This window comes from Talpa europaea (assembly GCF_964194135.1).
Source record: "Talpa europaea genome assembly, chromosome: 11".
NCBI classification, from domain to species: domain Eukaryota; kingdom Metazoa; phylum Chordata; class Mammalia; order Eulipotyphla; family Talpidae; genus Talpa; species Talpa europaea.
In genome coordinates, this window is record NC_140078.1 from 74,127,973 (window position 1) to 74,148,634 (window position 20,662).

Genomic DNA, 20,662 nt, shown 5'->3' on the forward strand with positions numbered 1-20,662 from the left:
ACCTTAATTATAATGATTACTCTTACCTGGATTTCATTTCCAGAACTGCAGTTATTTCTTGTTTAGAAGCCTGTACTTGGTGTAATAGCTTAACAATATAGTTAAAGTGTTCTGGATCAAGCACCATCCCAGCTTCAGCCATCTGTAGAAGAGGGGAAAAAAGGTCATTCTTATAAAAATACGAAGAAGTTGAATTTTTTATTTTTTTTGTGGTACCCTCGCCAGCGGTGGGGGAACAAACTGGCACTGCAGAGGCTGCCGGCAGCCTCGCAGCCCAGTGCTCATCTGCTGCACCACCAGGGAAGGCCCAAAAATATGAATAAGTTGAAAAATCAATATATGTGAAACAATTAAGACTGATAAAAAAAGAAGGGAAACATGGAGAAAAACAAAATTAAAATTCATTTCAAAATTTGAAGCATAAATCTTCAAGTATTTGAGCACCATAATAAGATACCCTATTTCAAGAATTTAAAGCAAAAATGAAAACAGTAATTTTGAATTCAAAACTTGAATATTCTTCCTGTTCTCCAAGTTAACTCAGTAACTTGCATCTCTTACTTGGTGCTCATTCATCATGCAGTACAACACTGGTGTCTATACTTTCTGCCTGACTGTAAACTTCCCAAAAAGAAACTGAGGTTTTCTACTACTACAGATGTTAATTTCTGATTCAAAAAATTCCAGGCAAGTAATTCTGTCAGGTTTTATAATGTGGAACTACAGGCATTCACCAAAGTATCTGTTAATTTGCTGCAATGGTTCCACTACTTCCAAGGAAAATGTTTTTTCCCCATAATTAGGTCTATTTTAAATGATGGCTGAGTAGAACCAAATATCCAGAAGAGCCAACAAAAGTAACAATTTTAATATATTTAATAGTTATAAAAATTTTTGTTTTTCTTTTTGCTTAGTGGCGAATATAAAAGTAATTCTTCTTTTTTTTAAAAGATTTATTTATTTATTTATACAAGAACCGGAGTACAGGCCAGATGCGCGGGAGAATGAGAGGATTCACCAGAGTCAGAGTAGGGAACAGAACAGACAGACGAAATACGCTACTGAGGGGAGCAGCGGGCATGACAGGAGAGGTCTGCCGCACCATGTGGGGCCCTTGCTGGCCTGCCGGGATCGAACCAGTGCTGCAGAGGCCGCGGACACCTCACAGCGCTGCGCTCAACCGCCTGCACCACCAGGGAAGGCCCTATAAAAGTAATTCTTAGTGACCATGGTTCTACCTACCTTGTTTTGATCATGATTTTCTATTTATACCCTGATTTATATATTTATTTTTATTTTATTATAAATCACCTAAAATATTTTTGAAAAAGAGAATATTCTTCAATCATCCTTAAGAGGTAAAGGTGAGGATAGTTCACAAGTCAGAAAGCAGTTACATGGAGTGCTTAGAACTAATAGGGAAAGGTCGGACAGTCAGTGGAGTCTGTTTTAAATCCCACTTCAGGAGAATAGAATATCTCTGAAAATAGACTTCTTTGGCATCAAGAATATGAATAAAAGGAAGTTTTTTTTAGTATAAGTAGAATCATTATTTCTTATTCACCATAAGAAATAAAAGATAAATTCATACCTTGCAAAAGATATCAATTAAAGCAGGTACAGCATTCCTTAATTTCATAGTTGTCACATGCTCAAATATTTTTATTAATATTTTCATAGCAGGCTGAATAAAACAAAAAAGTTACACTCATTTTCATGTCTTCTTTCAGTACACCTTAAGTTTTCAAATTCTTTTATGCTAAAAACACAAGAGTTCTATAGGAACACGGAAATTTGATGGTTAAATTATACAAACAAGAAATGTAATAAAAAAGTAAATAGAAAAGATTTTTCATGTGACTTACCAGTGTTTTAACCATTATGCTGAGGTTCACTACCTGAAATACTTCTTTCAATAAACAATGTTTGAGTAAACAACTTAGAAAGTCATTGAGCACTTGGATATCAAAGTGCATACCTGGAGGAAATTTTCTGTAATAATCCATAAACATATTTACTGAAAATGAAAAAAATATATTAAAGTCATTTGTTGTTTTTAAGATAACCACCTTTCTTAAGTTAGACAATTTTTCTATAGAGTATTGATAGAATAAGATTATAGTAGTAGTGTTGTAAAGCTAGAACAGTAATAAGCTTCATAAAAAAAAGATTAAGCAGTAAAAATTAATTTTCTTGCAAGGCACGTTTCCACTATTAGAAATATTTAATGAAAAGAAATTAAAGCAAAAGTTAATGGCAGTAACAGCTGAAGTCAATCAGGCACGAAGGCACTTGACAGGGAGTCAGTTCATGTAATATCCACAAAAAATAGGTCTAAAATGCTACAAAAATCCAGGGGTCTTAGAGAGTCAATATGAACTCCAGGGAGTCTTCAAACAGTGGGCTTGGTCAAGTGTGAGAAATAGTATAATTTGGGAATGGATGCAGACTAGTTTGACACCTACCTTGACACCTACCTCTTCTTGTTTAAACACCACCAACATGATACCCTGGGGAAATTTTTTATTCTAGTTTATGATTATAAACATTCTACCAAAATTGTAGGGTTAATTTCTTTTGAAAAAGTGGTCTCTTAATGTTGATTCAAATCCTTAATCTGTATTCGCTTCAACACTACAACTATTTCCAATTCCCACCCCCTATTAACTTTACAAAGACTATTTTATTAGAATCACTTCATTATTTTCCCCATGTCAGTATCTGTACACTTTAGGTGAAATTAACTTAGTAAAAATTACTTTGGGGACCTCCCTGGTGGTGCAGCGGTTGAGTGCTGGGTTGCGAAGCTGCCCGCAGCTTCTGCAGCGCCGGTTCAATCTCCGGTTGCTCCCCGGCCACCAGAGGAGGGTCCCACATGGCGCGCAGACCTCTCCCGCCGCCCGCTGCTCCCCTCAACAGTGTACTTCAGTCCTTCTGCCTGCTCTGTTCCCCACTCTGGCTCTGGTGTATTCTCTCACCCTCCCCGCTTCTGACTGTACCCAGTGCTTGTATAAATAAATAAATAAATCTTAAAAAAAATTACTTTGGGTTTTATGTTGCATATTTCTACCACAAATACCATATGTAATACTTGGTGTACCTTGGGAAAATCAACAGATACTGATAAACTTCAATAGTTAATAGAAAAAAAATTAATGTTGAAGTTAAAATAACCTCGAACAACTTTAATACTATAGTGCAATATTCAGCTTCATCTAAAGCTTCTTTTTAGAATACATTTATAGTTACTGAGCACTTAAATTCTTCCTGTTAATTCACTTTGCAGTACCTATATAGTTGCCTATATAAGAAGCAACTTAAAGATTTATTTATTTATACAAGCACTGGGTATAGTCAGAAGCGCGGGAGGGTGAGAGAATTCACCAGAGTCAGAGCGGGGAGCAGAGCAGGCAGAAGGACCGAAGTACACTGCTGAGGGGAGCAGCTGGCAGCAGGAGAGGTCTGCGCGCCCTGTGAGACCCTCTTCCAGTGGCCAGGGAGCAGCCAGGGATCGAACCGGTGCTGCAGAGGACGCGGGCAGCTTCGCAACCCAGCGCTCAACCGCTGCGCCACCGGGGAGGCCCTTACCTCATTCTTTTAAGCATCTTTAAGATAGTTGTTTTATAGCCTATTGCCTAAAACTAGGTAAGTGAATCAAGAAGATGTGGTATATATATACACAATGGAATACTACTCAGCAATCATAAATTCATGCCATTTGTGCCGTCACAGATGAAGCTGGAAGGGATTATACCAAGTAAAATAAGTCAGAAGGAGAAAGATAAATACCAGATGTTGTCACTTATATGTGGAATATAGAGAAACCACTGTCAAACAAAGCCAAATTCAAAAACTAACTCTACCTCAACACAAAATTTAAAAAAGGAAATTGTTTTAAAGTCACTGTCTAAAACATATGCTAGCAGGTCTTTTACAGGGCAGTTTCTGTTGACCGACTTTTACAAAGGGCCATACTTTACCTGTTTCTATGTATACCTTGTGACTTTTCGTTGAAACTGGCATTTGAATCTAATAATGTGGTAACTCTGGAGCTCAGAGTCTCATTCTTCCCTAGGACTTGCTGTTTTTGTTATTTTTTGTTTGTTTATGACTTTTTTTTTTAATTCTTATAAGCTGTTGCCAGGGATTTTTAGATAACAGTATGGATGGTACATCAAGCAGAAGGGATAAATGTAAAAAAAAAGGATAAAATAAGGAAGTTTCTGAATGACTCCTTCAGAAAGATTTTAAGCCAATTAATATCATTTCCTAACAACTACAATAAAATTTCTGAGTCATGGAACTATTAGTATGTAAGGAAATTAATAGTGTTAGATGGATTAAATTTTTTTATTAACCAAAATGCCACATGTATATTTAATCCTTTCTAAACCAACAGAGCCATGATATTAAAAATACTGAATTTACTGTCAAACTATAAGACCCAATAACTCATTGTTTGAAACAATTTATAATAATCACTCCATTGACTCATACCTGCACGCTGTAGCAAACACAGTTCATTCATACCTATATATTTCTTAAGCACATCCATGCAAACCTGCAAAGATCATGAAAATATAAAATTACCTTTTTATGTTTAATTCAAACCACACAAATTTCAATCCCATATTTTTGCTTATTCTATTTTTTCAAGTAAACTTATAAAGCAATGGAATAAAGTTGATACTAGGTTAGTATGTAAAAAGCATACTGAATTCATTATAAAACCTTATTTAGACAAATTCTGTCAAAGAAATAGTCAACAAAACAGTCAAGATTAACATCTGGGAAGGGAGGAAATTGTTGGATATTATGATAATAAATAATATTTTTATTATATAATAATAATTATATAATAAATAGACCTTATTTAGGTCATTTAAAAATAACCATGTCCTGGTATAAGGATAAATACAGTGACCAATGGATTAAAACAGTCTAGAAATAGACTCATTCACATACAACAAGCTAACTGATGACACGGTGACAATGTAGTATAATAAGGATTTTTTTTTTTTAGTGAACGGTGTTAAGAAAAAATATGTACCTTGACTTTCTTACATCATAAAACAAAAATCAATTCAGGATGAGTTACAGTTCTAAAGCCCAAAGGTAAATTTTTTTTTTTCCTGCCTCCCCCCCATGCCAGCCAAAGGTAAAACTTTTAAAGGAAAAACAAAATGCCATGGTTTTGACAAAGATTTCCTTAACAGGTACAAAAAATTAACATCATGCAAGAAAAAACTGGATAAAATTGGACCAGATAAAAATTATTTACTAAATACAAAAGGCAGAAAAAGCAACTTTTAAAATAGTATAAGGTACTTGCAATATATACATATACTTATTTTATATATATCTAAAAAGGAACTTTTATGCATAATATATGGACAAAAAAGATAATCCCATATAATATAGGTAAAATATTTAGATATTTTCAATAAGAGGATATCCAAATGTCCAAAAATATTTTTAAAGAAGCTGAACTCATCAATCATCAAGGAAGGCATCACTCCCCATCTACAAATTAAAAGGCTGATAATAGTACTAAGAGCTGGGGAGGAAAAGAAGCAACCAGAATTCTGATATTTCTGGTGAAAAGTGTGATGTGGTAAACCACTTTAGAAATCTGGCAATATGGGCCTCCCGGATGGCGCAGCGGTTGAGCGTTGGGTTGCGAAGCTGGCCGCGGCCTCTGCGGCGCCGGTTGGATCCCCGGCTGCTCCCCGGCCACCGGAGGAGGGTCCCACATGGTGCGCGGACCTCTCCTGCCGCCCGCTGCTCCCCTCAGCAGTGTACTTCGGTCCTTCTGCCTGCTCTGCTCCCCGCTCTGACTCTGGTGAATTCTCTCCCTCCCGCGCTTCTGACTGTACCCAGTGCATGTATAAATGAATAAATAAATCTTAAAAAAAAAAAAGAAATCTGGCAATATCTGCTAAAGTTAAACATGTAGATCCTATGACCCATTAATTCCAGTTTTAAGTATATCCACCAGAATGTGTATGTATTAACCAAAAGAGATATAAAAGAATACTGCCGAACTGAGAAACCGCCCACATGCCCATAAAATTTTATCAACAAAATAAATTATTTGAGATAGCTACACAATGGAATACTCAATATTAAATGGCAATGAGCAAGTAAAGTCTACAATAAAGTAAAAACTACAGATGGATCTCAAAAATAATGAGCAAAACAAGTCAGAAATAAAAGCACAGATTGTGCGACTATATGTGTATAAAGTTCAAAACCAGGCAAAGCTCATCTTTTATTAGAAGTCAATGAGAATCTAACTTACAATGTATGACTGATATGTTATTAAAACAATCTCCCCTTCAAATTCATATTTTACCTTTTCATCCCCTTGTTCAGGCACATGAGCAAACTTGCACAGTGATCGCTCACAGCCACGTAATGTATTAAAATGAAATTTGCAGTATCTATGGGGTATCATCAACCCCAGTGGCTTCTGGAACACCTAGAAAATTAAATAAATTTCCTTTCTGTGTTAACTGTAAAAAATACTTACTAAAATCGAGGAAACTTACTACAATCAAGTAAACATTTGAGGCAACCATAAATAGTATATACCCAAAATACTATCAAGATAAATTGCCTGCTTGGTTTAAAAAAAAAATCTAAACAATGCATGGAAAAAAATGAGTAATTTGTCTGAATTTATAATTTATTATTGTAAAATATCCAAAGCTACTATATTTTACTTTACAAGTTTTTAAAAGCTTATTCCTCCTTCCTTCCTTCTCATATAGCTCCCTTTACTTTTTCAAAGTTAATTCTATTATAATATGCATTGCAGATACATTTATTAGAACCAAATTTTCCTTAGCTTTTCTGGTAAACAGAAATATATAAGTGACAGAGTCAAAGAGTTTTACAAAAAATTTTTCTATAGGCTGCTTTATATTATTAACTTTCTCTTTCATGACATGGAGCAATTAATCCTGTATTTTCTACTTTTTTCTCCCCTCCTCCCCTTTTGCTATCAATCTTTATGTGAATATCCCCTGAATCACTACTCATTGGCTGCCTCTTACCATCAACCTCCATTCAAAATCTGTGTAATGTCAAGAATTGCTTAAAAAATTATGATAGTCAGGGGAAGACCCCTAGTATGTGCTTTATAAGATTTTTTTATTTTAAATGGGAAACTCACCCCTACAGTTTTTTCCCTCTTAAATATTTCACAAGTTTCAGGATTTTGCAGCTTGAGAACAGAATGTTTTCCTGGAAATCTGAAATCTATAAGATTAAGAATGGCATTATACACCAGTAAATTATAACTCATTGCCTTTATTAACAATGAAACAGATGACCACTACCATCTGCTTTAAAGTTTCACTTTGGAGTATTCATGCTCTATTCATAGACTGTGCTGTCATGGTATGTTCCTGTGAAATGGAAAGATTTATATCTTATATGCTCCTTAAGTATTTCTAGACCTCAATTTAAAATATCAAATTTATTATAAGCTGAAGATACTTTCTCTAAACACTGACATAGCATCACTCAACACTGCATTCAAATGACTATTTCTAAATTAAACAGATAAATATTACAAAACCAATAAACCTTCTAAAGGAAGAAAACCACTGACAAATCCAGGGGCCATGAAATAAACTGTTCCCTTCCCCCTCAAGGTCATATCTTAGAGCCTAAACCCACTATGTGACTGTATTTGGAAACAGGGTCTTTTATAAAATTACGGTTAAATGGAGTCATAAGGGTGAAGCTCTGATATGATCTAAAGAATTAGTGTTGTTGTAAGAAGAGGTATCAGAGAGCTTAGTCTCTTCCTCTCCACACACATGAACCAAGGGAAGGCCATGTAAGGACTTAGTGAGAAGGCAGCACCTGTAAGTTAGAAAGGGAACCAGAGGATGGTTCTCCTTCTGTGTGAAATAAATTTCTGTTAAGTCACAAGTCTGTGGTATTTTGTTAAAGCAGGATGAGCTGAATAATATACCAGAGCTGAGTAATATTCAGACATCATATCCTTTTATGTCCATTTTTACTTGTTTTTTTAAAAGTTATATATACTGACATAATGTTGATTGACAACACAGTGTGTGTTTTGAGGTATAGGTTTACACCCCTACCGATGTATGCTATTTTGCCACACGCACCACCAAAGCCCCAGTAATCCTCCACTGGATGGCCCTCTCTTCTGTGCTCCCACCCCATCACACTCCCCTCTGGAAGCTCTAGTCAGAGTCCACTGTTGTCTTCCCCTCCCTTTTCAGCCTTTCCCTTCTCCTCTTGGATGCCTCCCACCAGACTAATAATGGCAATCTTCTAAAATAATTAGGACATTAAAAGTTTAAAAAAAAATGTTGGAAACAAAATTTTTTTTAACGATTTCATTTTTTACTTTGGCAGTATCCAGATATAATTTAGAACACGCTGAAGCTTTCACTGTATATTTTCTAAATTCACTCTTCAATCTAGTTTATTTTGCTTAAAGCATTATGATCAAAAAAATTCTAGAATCCTAAAATACTCAATTAAAATATGAATATTTTAGGTATACCCTAAATTTGCCTAAGTACTAAGTAAAGGTACATAAACTTTCTAATGTGAACATTCTATGCTTGTCTCTATTTTCTTTACCATTTTTGTTTCTGGTGTGAAATACTCCTATATTTTTATACTATCAAAAGGCACAGAAGTTATTAATAGTACCATTCATCCAAGTCTTCAGTAGTGTGTCTTCTTGATGAGCACTTAGATTCAGTGGTGGCACTGATAAACACAGAGGTTTGGGCCCCAGGGCTGCTAACTGACAATCACCAACCATAATCTCTGCATTATTTGCATCTTTGCTGTGTGAGCAGAAAAACCAAAATTATAACTTAAATTTATTTTAAAAGATTCAAGCAATGAGAATCAAGCAAGTAAAAAGACAACTGAGTGTTACATATGCTATATACTATATTGTGTACTATTATCATACTAAAATTCTACAGGATTTTCAGTAGCTTGTACCTGTCTTTGTAAGTGGAAAACCAATACATGTTAAATGGCTGGGGAAAAGGTAAGAGGGGATGGTAGGGTTAAAACTAGAGCAAAATATTTTTATTATGGCAAACAAAAGGGATCCTAATCCAGAAAAAGTAATATAATTATTCTATGGAGAGTACAATGAAATAAATGAACCCTATTCTTTATGATAAGTATATATAAGAAATTTATACATGTACTTGCCAGCTTCCTTTGGAAAGACATGTGTAACAAATGTATTGTTGTAGGTTGCTGACTTTAAATAGCTTTGATTATATTCTAGTATGTAAGATCCTATATAATTCATTTTAGTAAAACTTGATATGGTTACTTACCTAGAAAAAATAAATAAGGGAGAGAGTGGGAAGTGTTTCAGATATAAATAAATTTAGTTTTAGGAGAAAGACTTACACCCTCACTCAGATACTATTTTACCTAAAAACAATTCTAACAAGCTTCATCAGTTGGGGTTTTCTAGGCCAGAGGACAGTAAAATAATTAAGACGAGGAGCCCACACTTAAACAGACGAAACTTAGTGGCAGTGATGGAGTTTAAAAATCACACACAAAATAGGGCCTCCCTGGTGGCGCAGGAGTTGAGCGCTGGATTGTAAAGCTGCCCACAGCTTTTGCAGTGCCGGTTTGATCCCTGGCCACCGGGTGAGGGTCCCACATGGCACGCAGACCTCTCTTGCCGCCCGCTGCTCCCCTCAGCAGTGTACTTCATCAGTCTGCCTGCTCTGCTCTCCGCTCTGACTCTGGTGAATTCTCTCACCCTCCCACGCGTCTGACTGTACCCAGTGCTTATATAAATAAATAAATAAATCTTAAAAAAAAAAATTCACACACAAAATATATTCACAATTCTCCCCAACTTGGAATATCACTGACCTGTGCAATCAACACAACCACCTCTAAATATAATAAAATGAAACATAACATAAAAAGTAACATAAAAGAAACAGGAATTATAGAATTTTATATATGTAAGACATTATTAAGTAACGTCTTGGTTGGATGACAGAAGCCCAGGATAATGTTACACTTCTGGTTACTATGGTAAAGCTGAGGTGATGATAATAAAACTCTGCAGGCTGCAATGACACTGGTTTATAAGCAAAGTACTTTCATTACAAAAGAAAAGTTAACCCTTGCCACTTTCTCTTTTAGGTCTCCAAATAGTCATGAATCTTATGGGGTTTCTGTACCAATCTTGCCTCATATTTCCCCAATGCAGTGGTTTTCAAATTTGAGCATGTACCAGGATTAACTGGTATTCCTGTTGAAAGACAGACTAATGGGCCCTATCTCCAGTAGGTTGTGGGTAGCACCTGGTAATTTGCATTTCTGCTAAGTTCCCACACAATTTTGCTGTTCCAAGGATCACTTTGAAACCACCACCTTAACATTAAAGTATTCATGTTACCTGATTGAAGTATTTGTTACCTGAACCTAGAATGCCTTGCCTCAATAGCAAAATGAGGGTGGAGGTTGGATCAGAAAATCCCCAAGATGTCCTCCAAATCTGATATTCACATATGGTCTAGGGAGTGTATTGTAAGTCTCAGTACTAATCATTGCATTCATAAACTGCAATGTTCATCTGCTTTATCACTCTTATCCTCATAAAAATCCCCCACATATTATTTTTCTTTTATCACTGTTCCTTATTCCTCAAAAAAAAAAAAAAAAAAACAACCCTTATTTTATTTATTTATGCATACAAGCATGGGTGTGTAGGTCAAAGCTGTGAGTGAGACAACTCACCAGAGACAGAGTGGGGAGCATAACAGGCAGATCTACTGAAATACACTACTGAGAGGAGCAGTGGGTGAGATAGGAGCGGTCCGCTGTGCCATATGGGATATCTCCCTGGCAGGGGATTGAACTCATGCCGCAGTGAATGGAGATAGCTTGCCAGCACTGAGATTTAACCCCTGCGCCACCAAGGAGGCCCTTCTCAAAAATTTTAATAGCTAAAAAAAACATTGATAACTATAAAGTAACTTACAATATCCCTTATATCTGGATACACCTGAACATTAAATAATAGCCATGTACGTCTATGGTATGGGGTAGACCAAGTATATACAGCAGATAATAAAAACCATATTCAAATTACATGAATAACAATTTTGAAATTATGTAATTAAAAACTATGTTACAGACCTTTTGCAAACTTCATAAACATTTTCTTTTTCTTCTTTAATAATCACCTTTTCTGAAAATCCACACTGTGAAGAGATTATGGTTAAGAAATACAAGTGAGTATCTATTCCATGTGAAACAATGAAGCATATCAGATCTATTAGAATGTATTAAACAACTAACTTATGGCCAACCTAGAAAACAATTCTAAAAATACTGAATATCAACTGAAAAATTTCCATTGTTGTTTAAGAGAAAATGTGAATCATTACATTTTCGTAACTTTTGATGTCACCTTTAATTATGAAGACCTTCATTTCAAATTATCATGGACAATGAAAGTATTTTTTTTTAAAGATTTGTTTTATTTATACAAGAACTGGGGTACAGGCCAGAGGCGTGGGAGGGTGAGAGAATTCACCAGAGACAGAGTGGGAAGCAGAGCAGGCAGATGGACCGAAGACACTGCTGAGGGGAGCAGTGGGTGAGGCAGGAGAGGTCTGCCGTGCCATGTGGGTATCTCCCTGGCTGGCCGGGAATCGAACCCACACTGCAGAGGCTGTGGACAGCTTCACAGCCTGGCGCTTAACCTGCTGTGCCACCAGAGAGGCCCGAAAGTTAAATATTTTTTAATTCAGAAAAAAAGCTTTGAGTGAGTTTCATTTTTAGGTGGTATTTATAAACATAAATTATCATTCATTTGAAGAAGTATTTATATGTATTTAAAACACTGACATACTTAATGTATGCCATTTTGGAATTATGATTTTTTAATTATAAGAGTTACGTATGCTTAAAAATTAAACTTTTGGGAAAAAAATATGGGCACCAAAAACAAATCCTCAAATCACTCATCACTTAACCAATCAGAGATACTATTTAATCTTACTTTACAGCATTCTAGTCTTTTTAAATTTATATTATCATATTTTACAATAGTGGCATACAATGTATATACTATAGAAATTTATAAATAGAACTGAAAAAAAATCAACTGAGAAACATTAAATTTAACAAACAGAAAAAGATATACTATGCTCTTAGATGAGAATATCAAGGTTAAAGATATTAATTCCCACCAAATTAATTTAGCATTTAGAAAACACTTTACAAGTTTAAATCAATCTTAGAAGAATATAAGAACAGCCTAACACTATTTTTGATTTACAATACATCTCAGCATCTTTTAAAGCAAGGCTTTGTTACTATTTTTATTTTTCAAATAAATGACAATATGGTATTGGTACAGGACTTAAGCAGTCAATGAAACAAAAATTAAGAAACAGTTTTATACATAATTTTTTTTTTTTGGTGGGACCCTGGCCGGTGGCCAGGGATCGAACTGGCGCTGCAGAGGCTGCAGGCAGCCTTGCAACCCAGCACTCAACCGCTGCGCCACCAGGGGAGGCCCTTCATACATAAAATTTTAAATATATTAAAGATGGCATTTGAAATTTGTGAGGAAATGACTCAATAAACTGTAGTACAACAACCAGTGTAAATGTTGTACACTGAGAAACCACTGTTGTACTACAGGCTAGTTAAATGGATAGAAAGTAAGCCTGGTACCAACTCTCTATATCCTAAAATACCTTTCAGAAACACCATTTAGTTTTATTAAAGATTTTAATACAGAAAGTAGCAAAAATAAAGTAGCAAAAACATAATTTGAGCAGAGAAAACCTAAGCATGGTATCAAAGGCAGAAACCATGCCATATGGAATTAACATGTCTGAATACAAACATTTAAAATATTTTCATATGCTTAGAAAATAGAAAGTATACAAAAGTCATCTGCAAAATAAAGGTCATACTATTTCTACATTCTTTCTCCCATCGTAAATTTTAGATTTAAATTGATAAAAAATTTAAACATAGTAACACCGAAAAACAAAACGAACAAAAAACACCTAGAAGAAAATATAGGAGAAAATTTTATCTTGAAATAGGGAAGGATTTCTCTAATATGACTCATAACTCAAATAGCAAAGAAATATAGTTTATTCATAAGAAAAAATGAAAATATTAAGTATCAACAAATAAACCAATACATGTGACTAAGTAAAAATTAAAAAGCAAAGGATTCCCTAGTACCTTCTCATCCAAGTCTGTACTTTTTACTTGGTCATTTAAATCTCCCAGTTTTTCATTTTCAGAAGTCTCATCAGCAATTTCTCCCAAAGAAACATTTGCACCTTTGGAACCATGTCTTATTTCACTTGCTGAAAAAAAAACAACATTCAACTGTAGAAACTATAAATGACAAAGTAATCAAGTCATTCAAAGACTGTTTTAAAAGTTGACAGACATTTCAAGATAATAAAGCATCCTTTTGATCATATCTAGCCATTATCAATATATTGTTAAAACTTGAAAATCAAAGTAAAATTAACTCAAATTTCCTGTGGTGACTTAAACCTATTTAAAGTTTAAAGTTATGATTTAAATTATTTATAATAATACTTATAGTACATGTTATACTATAATACTTCTTATAAATACAACTGAAGTATTTAAACTTATATTTGCTATTGATAATACTTCTTATAAATACAACTGAAGTATTTAAACTTATATTTGCTATTGATTATAATCATGTTTTAAAAATGGACTCAGAATTAAAATGTGGTAAAGCTTGACTGTATAGTTCAATTTCAAAAGTACGACTATAAAAATTAATAAGGTCAATTGTCTTTCATAGATAAAACCTAATAAAGAAGTTAAATAATCAAATAGAAAATGTTTTAAAATCTCATCTGACAACTAATTAAAACTGAAAAAAATTGCTGACAGATTAACAGATTCTAAAATGAAAAGCTTCTCATTACTGAATGCATTTAGACTAGGCCTAAATGGATATCTAAAAAGATACTTGAATACTACATACTCTGAAAATGTAGAATTTCACCTGCTGACAAGGAAGCACAGATCTCTGATTTCATCAGTTCAGGATCCAATACAGGAAGTTCTCTGTTAAAGCAAACAGAGCATAAATGATACGACATATTCTACTCAGAACTAGATATTTATTTTGTTTTACTAGCTTTGGCGGCTGGTGAATATCTGCTCAAACCTTACAAAACAGAGTACTACAATAGGACTCAGAACCCAGCACATCCATATAGATTTCTTTTTAGTTCTTTAATCACACATGCCTAAATAATTAGGGAGTGCTGCCATTCAAACTTAGTTTGATAACATATAGATGCAGAAAGTTTTAAAGTATTATTCCAATACAAGATAGTTTTAACTCTCAAGCATATATCTCCATGTTTATTTTGACTAAGTTTTAGCATGACATATCCTTGTCTCAGAAGTAACATTACATTTTTAATAAATAACTGGGTTTAAAGAAGTAAATGGAGCTTCACTGAGCTTCATTTATTCACTGTATAAGTTAGTGACAGCTAAGAGCAGAAAGTGCTTTTGACTTTTTAAGCTCCAACAATGATTTGCCCAAAAGGTGTACTTGAACATGCATACCTCAAATCATTGCTTGGTTCTTTTTTTTCTGGAAGTTCCACGTGCTTGGAGTCTCTTGATTGGTGCTCTTCAGCAACACTGGGTTCCTGGCTTATCATGATGGGGACCTCTGAAGTAAGTGAGAGCTCGCCTTCATTAGAGACTCCAAAGAGGTCTGGGTCATCTTGAATTACATCAATTAAGAGGACATCATCTTCATATGCTTTAAGAATATCTGGAAATCCCACTTTAATTTCTGAAAAATTCTTAGTCATTTTTCTACCACTCACTTCAGAGGAAACTGGTACAAATGTTTCTTGTTCATTAGAGCAGAAGGCAGAACTTTTCTCTGTATACCCAGGATCAAAAGAAAAAGGATTATTTTCAACTCTAAGAGAAATAGCTTCCTTATTGGAAATAATACGGCCTGGTTCAGAGATGTGGTTAGATGGCTTATTATCATTATCTTGCTTTAAAAAGCTTGGAGAAATACCATAGGAATTCTTACTGCAGCATGAGGCAGAACTAGTTTGCACAGGAGTTACACGATTTTGTATGTTCAAAGATTGAGATGCTGAAGTTACTGTGGAGATGTTTTCTTTATTTCTATTCTGTCTTACCTCTGCTCCAGATAAATTATCAAGAAGCTCTAAGGGACTATAGGCATCTCTCTCCGATGACTTGGCATTTATATCTTTTCTTTTCTCTGCTTTATTCTTAAGTAAAGGAATTTTAAAATTAGTCAGCCGTCCTGTGTTCAATATTTTAACTAAGTCTGGAACCACAAGTGTTTGCTTAGCAATGCATGCTTTTCGATGCACAGTTTTGCCTGTAGGGTTGTTTGCTTCCTGGCTATCCTGGGAAGCCAATGTCAAATGAAGTTTTGTTAAATTCCCTCTATCTTTTTTTTTACTTCCTGTTAATCTTTGAGTCACATTATTTAACTGAGTATCTTCGGTGCTAATAGAAACTACCTCTGACACACTTTTGCGCAGTTCTTCTGGCTTCATCTTTTTATCACCATTGATTATAGGCTGCTTTGTACCTGTTGAAATAGGTTCTACTGTAGAGACTGAAGAGAAACCATTTAAATTAGAATCCAACTTTTCCTTACTTGAAGATTCACTATTTGTTTCTGTTAAGGAACTTTGTAATGATAATTTGGAATCAGTTAAATGAGTCTGATTTGTTTCCTGTTTAAGAAAATCATCTTGCTTCAAACTTTCCCGAGATCCAGGAAGAAAGAAGTTTGATTCTGGCAAGGAAGCCTTTTTCCAACACTGGGCAGATATTCTAGCACATGAATAACAAGGCCAAATTCTTTTACCAGTCATTGGTATTGTTCTGTGACAGCTTAACTTTGATTCTTCAGATTCATTTCTCAAGTCTTCCCCTGAAGATTTCTTTTCAATAGGATGGCAACCACTAGGTGATTTTATTATTGGGCTTTTCACTGACTTAAAATACTCTTCGGGCTCCATGTTTTTGCAGCCTAAGGGTTCTGAAGCATTCTTTGTTCCTTCTTTCAAAAGTGGCTCATGGGTTTTCTGCAACATAGTATTCACATGATGTTCAGGACTTGGCTTCTCCCCCGCTGTTTCTGGAAGACTTAATAAATGATCGGTTGGAGAGAGTATATTATGGTTTGCTTTTCTCAAAACTTTTAAAGGACTTTTTCTAGCCTCTAAAGTCTCTGTTTCTTTACCTTTGGCAACTGTTTTGTTTTCATGTAATACCAGCTCAGATTTGTTATACACATTAGAAATGCTCACCTCAGTAACCATTTCTTCTTTTTCAGACAACTTTATCCTTTTCCTGGGTTTTCTGCCAATATTGCTGTCCTCCAGTGAACATTTCATATTTTCACTTTGAAGGCTGGAGAGCAAGCCATCATTTTTACTTTGGTATAAATCAGTTTCTTCAAGCAATAGCTTATTTACTCCCATTAAGTTTTCTTCAACTTGTAAAAGGTGAGGAATAGTATTTGTGTCACTCTTCTCTGCAAGACTCCTAAGGTTTTCTTTCTTCGAGGTATTTTCTGGCACATGCATACAGCCACCATCATGTTTATATGCAAGGTTGTTTTCATCATTCCAACCCTTGGAATGGGGGAAACAATTGAAATTATGTAATTTTAAAATGGAATTATTTTCTATTCCAGGTGATAAGCTGTTACAAGAATATTTCGGCATATTCTTGTACAGTTCATCTTGGAATTCAACCTTAATATTTTGTGTAGTCTTATTTTCAGTTATTTTGAGAGGTGGGCTTTCTATGTTTTTAAATTTTTTAACTTGAAATCTTCTTTTAATACCTTCTACAAAACCTTCCTTACCCAAAGATTGCAAGAAAGCCATACTCTGAAATTCACTGCACTCCACTGTTTGGAAACATTCCGAACTGATTAATGATTCCTTTCTTACCAGGTCAATCCCTGGCTGTGGATCATGACTTGAGGCTTCAGTAACTTTTCTTTTTTCCTTGGCTGATCAAAACAACAAAACATACCAGAAAAGATTTTATATGGAGGAGGAAAAAGCAAAGTGAACTGTAAAATAAACTGAAGACATCCATTTTTATTTCCCTGAATAGCAGTATGGAAATGCATATTTGCTTTTAAATGAGAAAAGTTTCTGTTAAGGAACTGCATACAAACCTGTATTGACTCTAAGGTAGCTGACTATCAAACTCTATAGCATCATCATTTCACACTAACTAAAATGGATCATTAGCAGAAATTTCTTATAGTAATTTTGACCAAGGGCTCCAAACTGCTTAAACACCTTTTAAGAGAATTCCTGTTTTTCTACGCCTCCTGATCAACCATGTGCATCAGTGAACCCCACACAGATTCAATTTAGAAACAACCCAAATGCCCAAAAATAGATGACTGGATCAAGAAGATGTGGTACATATCCACTATGGAATATTATTCAGCAATCAAAAAAGATGAACTCATGCCATTCGCAGCAACGTGGATGGAACTAGAAGGAATTATCCTCAGTGAAATAAGCCAGAAGGAAAAAGAAAAACACCGGATGGTTTCACTTATAACAGGAATATAGGGGAACCAAATAAGACATCAGGGTAAAATAATAATAACAGCACAAAACACAACAAAGCAAAAAACGGGCAATTATAAATCAGAGACATCCTGCAGGGGAGGAGGAGGGAGAGGGATCAGAGGGAGGGAGGAGCACAGGCCACTGAGGTGAGGGTGCACAGGTGCATTGGGGAAGGAAACTCTATGGGGACTATACCTGAGGGGTGGGGGGAGCAAATATTGTAAAAAATATTAAAAAAATTAATATATATATATAAACAAATTAAAGCAAGGATGGAGCAGGCAGAGGTGCAAAGGCTAGAAAGGGGATGATCCCTGAGCGTTTTCTTACTGTATTTTCCCGATTGCAAGGGGAGCTCCGCCTCCTTCACAGCCTCTAAGCCCGGCACGTCGGAAAGGTCCGAAGGGCCCACCTGGCTCTCGGGGCCCTCCTCTCGCCGCCTCGCCTCGGCCTTCCCAGCCTTCCCAGCCCCGGACACCTCACCCGACTTGTCATTTTCCACCTCTTCTCTCCCCGACGCCCGGGCCACCGTCCTCCTCTTTTGCCTGCTCTCCTCGCGCCCCCCGACCTCAGAGCCGCAGCCTCCTGCCTCGCTTGGTCCCGGGCCCGGGCCTGGCCGCCGGCCTCGCTTCTTCAGGCCTCGCATGTCACCCTCATGCCCCAGGATGGTCGCAGGTCCCGGGGGTGGCTGCCGCATCGGCCCTGGGCCGTCCGCCCTGCCGGCGGGGGCCACCGTGCTGGCTCCCCGAAACCACCGACCGCACGAAGCCCGCTCCCGCCGCCGAGCACCCACAGCCCCGGGACCTCCCCGCCGCCCAACACTCAGGCCCGGCCCGGAAGCGGAAGTGGGGCCTGCGCGGCCTGGACGGGGCAGGCGCGGTGGGGCCCAACGGGCGGAAGGGCTGTGGGCCGCGCGGCGGCGTCGCCGGGAGACTGCTTGGCGGGTCCCCCACGGGGCACCCTCTTCCTTCCTGTAGGCTGGACCTATTCCCGGCCTCTTCTCCCACCTCCCACCCCTCACGTCTGGCTGTCCACTAAGAAAACTGTAGCCAGTTTTAAGTCCGTCCCAGTTCTCCTGTGGCCACTTTTCAAGAAATTGCATTCTCTGTGTTCACCTGATAGCCTGTAGGCGCCTCAAACTTTGAATGTGCAAAACTCAGCTTATTTTTCCTCAAGGGCTTTCTTCTTTTATGTTGGCTGCACCACCATCTACTCAACTGTTGAACACTGAGACCCAGAATCCATCCACATTCATCAGATCTGCTTGATCCTACTTTTGAGTTTGTCATTCATTCTATTGCCACTACTTTGGCCCTGACGCTCAGACTTTGACCAACTACTACATCAGCAAAGTATTCTTTTATTTTTTTTCAGTAAAATAGTTTATGACAGCATATAATGTGTTACATTAAATTCACACTGACATACACAAATAAATACTATGTATGCCATATAATACTTTAAAACCAACAGGATATCAAAATAAATACTAATGTGCAAAACAGCATACATACAATACTGTTTACCAAAAAAAGTCTTTCCAGACAGGTTCAGGGAACCAGTCTAGACTGAACTGCACTAAAATGTTCACCTCAGTGCTTAGATGACACAGATGTCATTGAGCAATTCTGACTTGGAGTCATGCCCAAGGGTTACTTCATTAGAACATTTCTCTAACTGGGAACCAAAATTTTATCCCAAAGTCAACCTCTTCAAGGCAGTAGTGGTTGAATCTGCTGCAAATTATGGATAAGAAAGGCAACACAATGATGGCTAAACAGCCCTTTAAGGGGTTTCTGAAACCAGGGCCTAGACATCAACTATCAGCCCCCTAAATTTTACTCATGCTTCCAACCCTTGTGTTATTTCAGTCACACTTCTATCTGTTGCCCATTCCTGCCCTGCCAATCAAAGGGGATCCTGGCCATTGTCTCAGCTGACCCTTCAAGACCTTTCTTTGCTCAAAGACTGAAACTAACAACAAGAAGTCCAAACTCTTTAATGTGGTAGTTGCCACAATTTCTAATGTGGTCCCTGAATATTTAAGTTTTGTCTCTGTCACTGTCTCTGAAGGAGGGGAAGTTGTGCTTCAGTGGAAAACTATGTAGAGTACTCCTCTGCATTATCTGATGTTCAGCAAAGAACAACTTATACTGGTACTCCTTAAGTATTAAAAAGTAAAATCAGTCATCCTATTTTACCTCAAGAACAAAGGTAAATTGGCTACTGGTCCCAAATATTTCACTTTATCTATTTAAGTTCAGACTTTGGAATCTCAATTAACTCAACCCACTAGAGGGCCCCCGAGCCTGAGCAGCAAGGATGAAGCATCACTTTTTCCTTAGGCCTCAGGAACTCCACGCTCTTTAATCTTAAGAGCCTTTGATTGTGTCCTTGAGTCAAAGAACTCAATTACTCAATGTAATAAGTACAAAATGAACACAGTAGGAATTTATGAGCAGAACAGGACCTTAGAAATCATGTGGTCTAACCTCTTTGTTTTACCACTGAGAGGCACAAGAGGCTAAGTCATTTAAAAGTGCTATGAATCAATCATTTCTTAAGTGTTTCCTCTTGGTTGCTGCTTAGTTGTTGTACTTCCAAGTGACTATTCTTCAGGAGACAGGAACCTCTGGCCTGAGAGAGAGATCGAAGCAAAGGCAGATATATTCTGCTGCCTTTTCATGTGGCCCAAACCTGTCTAAAGATACCTAGGATAGGGCCTCCCCGGTGGCGCAGCGGTTGAGCGCTGGGTTGCGAAACTGCGCGCGGCCTCTGCGGCGCCGGTTCAATCCCCGGCTGCTCCCCGGCCAACGGAGGAGGGTCCCACATGGCGCGCAGACCTCTCCTGCCGCCCGCTGCTCCCCTCAGCAGTGTACTTCGGTCCTTCTGCCTGCTCTGCTCCCCGCTCTGGCTCTGGTGAATTCTCTCACCCTCCCTCCCGCACTTCTGACTGTACCCAGTGC

General features: G+C 37.0%; 1 protein-coding gene across 1 annotated transcript in view; it reads right to left on the reverse strand.

Annotated features, from left to right (window-relative positions):
- TOPAZ1 (testis and ovary specific TOPAZ 1) overlaps positions 1-18,798 on the reverse strand; it is a gene marked incomplete at its 5' end in the record, with an annotated part of 38,608 nt that extends 19,810 nt beyond the window's left edge. The window contains 12 exons of the mRNA XM_084247788.1: positions 27-142; positions 1,592-1,684; positions 1,866-2,017; positions 4,498-4,561; positions 6,356-6,481; positions 7,178-7,263; positions 8,704-8,843; positions 11,191-11,255; positions 13,264-13,391; positions 14,078-14,139; positions 14,653-17,116; positions 18,027-18,798. Of these exons, the coding sequence (XP_084103914.1) occupies positions 27-142; positions 1,592-1,684; positions 1,866-2,017; positions 4,498-4,561; positions 6,356-6,481; positions 7,178-7,263; positions 8,704-8,843; positions 11,191-11,255; positions 13,264-13,391; positions 14,078-14,139; positions 14,653-17,116; positions 18,027-18,798 (4,268 nt within the window). The remainder of the gene's footprint in view (positions 1-26; positions 143-1,591; positions 1,685-1,865; positions 2,018-4,497; positions 4,562-6,355; positions 6,482-7,177; positions 7,264-8,703; positions 8,844-11,190; positions 11,256-13,263; positions 13,392-14,077; positions 14,140-14,652; positions 17,117-18,026) is intronic.
- Positions 18,799-20,662: the final 1,864 nt, after the last annotated feature.